At 42.1% G+C, this 6,816-nt stretch overlaps 1 protein-coding gene across 2 annotated transcripts in view; it reads right to left on the bottom strand.

Annotated features, from left to right (window-relative positions):
- Window positions 1–6,816, bottom strand: part of fgd5a (FYVE, RhoGEF and PH domain containing 5a) — a 40,651-nt gene that overhangs the window by 12,292 nt on the left and 21,543 nt on the right. For both annotated transcript variants that reach the window (XM_008409583.2, XM_008409582.2), the window contains exons 6-7: window positions 4,340–4,491; window positions 3,146–3,302 (exon numbers count right to left, since the gene is read on the bottom strand). In XM_008409583.2, the coding sequence (XP_008407805.1) occupies window positions 3,146–3,302; window positions 4,340–4,491 (309 nt within the window). The remainder of the gene's footprint in view (window positions 1–3,145; window positions 3,303–4,339; window positions 4,492–6,816) is intronic.

The raw sequence follows: 6,816 nt of genomic DNA on the forward strand, positions 1-6,816 counted from the left end.
ACACACACACACACACACACACACACACACACACACACACACACACACACGCACACACAAAGAAAGCAAAGGGACGCTTCGGCGTGAACAAAAATTCAGGCGGAGGAGTCTAGGAAAAGTGATTTCATGAACCCAGTTTGAGGGGATCAACACAGTGTGTGTGGCTACGGACAGGCAGAAACAACATACGAGCAGAAACACGCTTCGCACGTAGGAGACACATGGATCGAACGCGGCTCTGGTCGATGTTTGTGGATGGCGCGGGTAAACAAGCAACTGGCTGTTAAATGGGGGAAGGGGGGCGAGGAGTGGGAGTGGTGGGCTGTAATCCGGTAAGGGTTGAGCTCTGATCCGATCGGGGGACTGCAGCTACTTCATCACTGTCATCACCACATCCACAATGAAATTACTACCACTTACACCGCGGGACTTTAGCTTGCAGCGGGAAAAAGGTGAGTGCACAAATGAGGTGTTGAAAGAGAGAGGATTGGAGGACTAAAACGCAGCCAGAAGAGAAAACAACGTTTATCAGAAATAAGCACGTACATGTGGGTGTACTTACTTACGGTATTATTTATTTTCCAATCACATAGTGCCGTTTTATAGCACAATCAAGTAACTATGACACCTTCAGTTGTTCTAAGGTGCGACTAAAAAGAAGTCTGCAATGCCTTGACGCCTTGAAATTGGGCTTCTGTCTCTTTAAGAAGCTCCTGCTCTTTCTGACAACATCACTTCTATATTAAGCTTTTAACGACGTTTTAACCAGCTTTTCACAGAAAACTAGCTTGTATGACAACCTCAGCAGATGAACAGTTCCACCAAGTGCTTGCTAATTGCTGCTGCTAGTCTGAAGGAGTTGAGTGGTGAAGTCGCAGGGGAGTGTTGCTCTGTGAGGCGGAACAGCTGCAATGCATGAAAGGAATCAAAGCAAAACGTTTAGTAAATGCAGACTGACGACAAAGACTGGGTAATGGAGATGCACCAATGCATCATTCAGGCAATGATTTTATCCAGAAGCAGCTGGTGACACAGCGGTTCTGCAGAAAACATCGTTGGAACATGTCGACAAGACCAAATGGTATTTATCACAATTTCCCTTGTGTGAAGTTATTCGATAACGAAATCTGTAATACAGTCTAGTTCGGTCCTCTTTTTATCTTGTGCATACTGAAATCTATGCAGAGCTCTCATGTCTGGCTTGAAAGTTTCACTGTAGACTGTTTTGTTGTTTTTTTCTTGTTGCAATTTAATAGCAAACATGCAAACAAAACTGCTACTAGTGACTTCATGAACACATATTTTCGGAGCTATTTCACTGCCTTTACTCCTCCAATTATAGCCGGGTCAGAAAACCAAACTAACTTCCAAAGCAATGCTTTGACATCCGAGGACGTCCGTCGCATTAACACATTAACCGTAGCAGTGGAAACTGGGACGATCACCGTCAAGACTGTGATTCCTTTAAGGCAATTGGAGGACCCTAAAGAGCTGCAACGGAGTCTCATTAATGCTTGATATGAAGTTTCTCGGGGCGAGAAGTGGAGTGACGTCGAGCTGAAGGTTTTCAAACGAGAAAACGAGCCGCAGGGCTCCGAGGGGCCGCGCTCGGAGCTAACGTGCGATTGAGCTAAGTTTTTCCGAGGAGACACAGCTGTCGATGAATATTTATGAGCCGAGACAGTTGGCGTCTTGTCTGTTTGCTTTTCTCAATGAACTAGAAACGCCTGAAAGCATTATGTCAGACACTCACGGCGAATCAACACACAGCAAGGAGCCGGCAAATTTGCATGCATTTTGGCAGAGAGGCTCGGTCGCCTCGGCGCTCAACACAGACGTAGACGTAAACGCACAGATAGTACAAAGGCTGTGCTTTTGTTGGTTGTGTGTTTTATAAATGAGATGACCTGAAATAATGTCTTTGTTTTGGTTTTTTTTGCACATCTGACTTGCTTTGCTTTACTTTCTATATTTTTTTAATAATGTTTTAATTAAACACCTGCAACACAAAATGTTGAGCTTGTTAGAGGAATATCTACAATGTTTTTAAAAATACCTTTTGGGGTCTTCTAAGGTTATATGCAGTATCATCTTTATGCCAGACATAGTGGGATTTAGTCCAAAATTTTAAACGTTTTTCTAAACTGGTCAAAGTATTTGCTTGTGACAAACGCAAACAGAATTTCTTAAGGCTTTTTTTTCATTAATTGATGTTTTTGTGACTCTTCAATCAAGGCCAGATTTGTGTTGACTATTAGCTGTAGGGCTGAAACGATTAATCAGATTAATCCTGATAAATCAACCAGTGAAATTGTCATGAACTAATTTATGTATTGATGTTAAGTCAAGTATATAAAGAGCTGAGCTTTTCACATTTTGAGGTTAGAAGTAATTTTTTTAGTTGCTACAAATGGTTAAGATTTCACTAATGACGATACAATGTTTATTTTCTTATTTGAAAAATCATTTGTTGATCTTTTAATGTATTTCTAATAATGTACGAAAAAAGGACTTGAATGAAAAATCTGCGGAAAATATCAGTTAAAAAAAAATCCGATTAATTGATCAATCATCAAAAATAATCCAATCAAAATCATCATTAGAACCTAAATCTTCCCACCTGAGCAATATATCTCTGCAGCCCCTCCAGCGTTAGGCTTTTGATTGTTGTTTCCACAGTGAACATTCAGTATTGATTAAATGACAAAACACGTACTTGCTTCAGGCTGTAATGATATTAGGTTTAGCTCTAGCTAACCCCTCACTCATATCCCACAGTCCTGGTGCCAATTACGAAAGAGGAAATTAAAGTCAGACAAAGAATGAGGATCCACTGCCGAGTGAATATAAAATATGTGAGCATGACGGCAGAAAGGTCACAGAGGTTGCAGAAATGCCGTTACGATCCCAGGGGCCGCCTGGGGACTAAAAAAAAAAAAAGTGATTCAATAGGTGCTGAAAGGTTTCCAGTACAGCATCACTGTACTGGAAACACACCCACAATGCTTCATGTTCCTTCCCGAGAATGGGAATGTAAGCCTTCCGTCTAAAAATCCTTTAAGGAGACGATTCAAATCCTCAAGCGAAATAATAAAGGCACCACAACAGCCTGGGAGTTGAAAAGTCTCTCTGCTGAGAGTCTCACCTCAAATTTCCTGACGATGCTGGAAAAAGCTGGGCAGCTTCTGCAGCTCTGCTCCAGTAAGGACATGCTGCGGTCGTACTCAGAGATGTACGTGTCAAACACTCTGAATTCGTCCCGGCGAGACAGGACCACGTCCACCATCTTCTGGTTCTCCTCCCTTTTGAGGTGAAGATTAAAAAGTAAATCAAGTGCATTTAGGATTCAATGCAGAGCATCGATGTGTTTCACAGAGCTGGTAGATAAAAAAAAAAGTGACATTTCTTTTTAATGCCAGGCAAGCTTTCTGCAAAATTAAGTAATGTTTAAACTTGTAAACAAGTGTCTGTAAAGGTGTCTAATGACGTTGTTTTAACTCAATGGGAGCCTAATGAGAGCCAATATGTTGTCACTTAGATCAGAAGTTGATGTTTTATATTCAAAAACTGATCAATTATGTTACAAGGAGAGTGTTCTGGGGCATCTTAAAAGGTTTTTATCTAAACAACATGGTACTCATAGAAGTACTGCTTCAGTCAAAGTAGCATTTAAAATGTAACAACACCAGCTGCTAATGCCCACTTATTAGTCCGTTAGTGATTGAGTGAGTGAACGAATAAACTACTGGGTTAACCTTTCGTTAAAGAAATAAAAAGCCCTGTTTCCTCCGCTTTAATCGAACTCCGGTTTGTTTAGAAAGTCCGGTTTGTTTGGGGAAGTGTGAATGTGCAATTGATTTCTGATGTGGACCAAAAATCGAACTCTGGTCCGACTAAAATCCTGGGTTCACTCTGAAAGTAGGAAGCGGACGATAGTGCAGGGCATTCTGGGTAAATACAATGAAAGTGTCTTGCTTAGGGGGGAGAAATGTCTCATGGTAATTTTTCTAAAGACAAATGAGAAAGCCTACAACCGCCAAAATTCGTGTTTACATTTCCCGAAGAAGGAAGTTGAGCTCTCGTCTTCTTCAGAGGTTTTCCTGTTTTTTCCTTCTGTGGTTCTTGCTGCAGCGCCACCAACAAATAAGGGAGTAAACAGGTTTTTTTTTAATGGTTTGTTTTGTTTGACACTGTGCCGTGTAAAAACGATCTGCAGCAGCTGAAAATGCAACAGATGTGGCCATTTTGCTCCCTAATGGAACCGAGTCTACTGGACTATCAGCTGTGAAAACGGCCTAAATCTCAAACCGTGGGGATCACAGAACATCCCGCTTCTTACCAACTGCTAATGCGCTCCTCCAGCTCCTCCATGATGCTGCTGTGGAGGGTGTAAACCTGTGGGAGCACCCCCAGTATCTCCCTCAGCCGCTGCTCATCCAGCACTGGTTGCCCTTCCTCGTCCACTGCCTCGCTCACCGCTGACCTAAAGTCCTGCGTGAGCGAGAGACGGACAGAGAGAGAGAGAGACGGACAGAGAGAGAGAGAGAGAGAGAGAGAGAGAGAGAGAGAGAGAGAGAGAGAGAGAGAGAGAGAGAGAGGAAAACAGGATTTGTGAGGAGAGATTTTTCAAGAAGACAATGCGGTTGGGACCCGTAACGCAAAAACAAGGAATAAAGGAAGTGCTTGTGAGGAGGATGGAAGGAGGAAGGGAGGGCAGGAGAAATGAAAGGTGCAGAGGAACGGGGGAATGAAGAGAGAAAAAAAATGGAAGGAAGGTCAGATCCTCCTAAACATCCTTCCTGACACCCTCCCTTTATATCATCCCCTAACTTTGGGCTCCGTCCAGGCATTCAGGAAAGGTGGCCCCCGCTTGCACGGCACACCAGGTGTTGCTGCATAATGACCTAACTCCATGATACAATGCCGGTTTGTACTAAACCCGCCGCTTTTCATATCTCTGCAGACAAGAGCCCAAGAATTTGCTGATATGCAGCTAATTTGGCTCTCCTGAAGTGTATTCAGTGCACATAAAGAATGCACAACTGGCATTAATAGCAGCGGAGTGAGTAACTAAAGGGACTCATTTGATGAGTTATGGCAGGAGGGAGAGGAAAGAAAAAAAAACAGGAGAGAGGATATTTATCTTCTCAGCAAATTAGCTCAAAAAGAAACAGAAAGCAGGTAATTTATTAAGAGGCGTTGGCGTGATGTGAGAAATATTAGCCTCCTCTTTGACCGACACTGCTGTGCAGCGAGCTGATGCTACTTCGTCCAAAGAGCTACATGTTGTGTCTCTAATAAGGCACGCGTGTCAAACTTGGGGCCTGCGGGCCACAACTGGCCCGCTGTAGCTGTTCATGTGGACCTCTAGGCCAGGGGTCTGCAGCCTTTACAGTAAAAAAACAAAACATATTTTTATCCACAATCTGGCTAAATAAAATGTATTACCTGACCTTTTGAAAAAAAAAAATCATTTTTGATGAAGATCCACTACACAAAATTTACTGTATTTTTAATATAGTAGATATTTTACTCCTACTTTTAGGGTTTAATAGAAAGAGAAACATAAAATGTTTTCAAAAAGATTAAATCTACAGTTTTTGTTATTGGGAGTTGATATCTGCACATCATTTCCAGTCAAACAACTAAAATAGATTTAGATACAAATTATGTTTTTAGGAATTAAATGCAATTGTTTCATTAAAAAAATAAATAAATAAAAATAGTTCAAACCTGCAATTATATTTTTTAAAACAGTTGTTTTGTTATCATTTTTAGTCAAAGCTCGATACAAGAGGGCCACATTAGTCTAACTATAACAGTTGTGTGCGTAGACATTATTTTGTCAGTCAAATCATATATGTTTTTATTTGTAGAGTGCCAAATTGTGTGCGTCATTGTGAAAAGATGTTAAATATTTAACAAGTACAAATCAAAGGCAGAGAAAGATGCAAGATTTTCAAAGTTTCACAGCATATTCTGCCACAATGTGAGGACATTCGTGATCTTGAAAATGAGTTTGCCCCCCTGCTCTAGGTATAGGGCTCATCAATTTCAGTTTCGTGTAAAACCAAGACACAGAACAATCGTCGATGACCCGATCCGCATGCAAGATACCGCCAAGAAGGTGGCCAGAACAAGAGATCTGAGCTCACAATCAATCAGACGCGAGTTCCCCTTAATCACGTCGGCCGGTTGAAAGAGCAGCCATGTTTCTGCCTGACTCCGTCTTCCACTTTGTGTGGCTTCGACTCTGTTAAGGTAACTGAAGCTTTCGGTTGAGCAGTCAGTTAGTCATTCACAGCAGGCTGCTTGCTGCCTCTTTCGGGCCAAAGGGGTCGCAGATTAGCACAGAAATGGCCTGAGCTTCGTGTGCTGAAGCCGTTATGGGGGGAGAAGTCGTTTAGAAGAGGAGCGCGGCCTCCCTTCCTATGTGGAGACAGGCTCTGGAAATTCTTTGTATTCTTGTTATTCCTTATCAAACAATGGAACAATAGCTCATGTGTGCTTCTCACTTAACGCTGCACCTTGTTTTTTTCCCAGACGGTTTGTTTGTACATGCCGTGCCGTCTCTGTGTGTACCGCCACCTCACCCCCGACCCCCGCCGCCTCGGCTGAATTACCCACTTTCAGTTTAACGATGACCGTCGAACAGCCGCTAATAACTTAAAAGATCACAGTCTGAAGATTGACAAGCAATAACAACCTGATGCATAATCATATCTGTGAATCACCGACAGAGTGAACGTCACCTTTAGCATATCTGGAGAAACCCATACCTCTTTATTCCTGTCTTTTCTTATTTTCATTTTTATA

Source organism: Poecilia reticulata, linkage group LG5 (assembly GCF_000633615.1).
Source record: "Poecilia reticulata strain Guanapo linkage group LG5, Guppy_female_1.0+MT, whole genome shotgun sequence".
Classification (NCBI taxonomy): domain Eukaryota; kingdom Metazoa; phylum Chordata; class Actinopteri; order Cyprinodontiformes; family Poeciliidae; genus Poecilia; species Poecilia reticulata.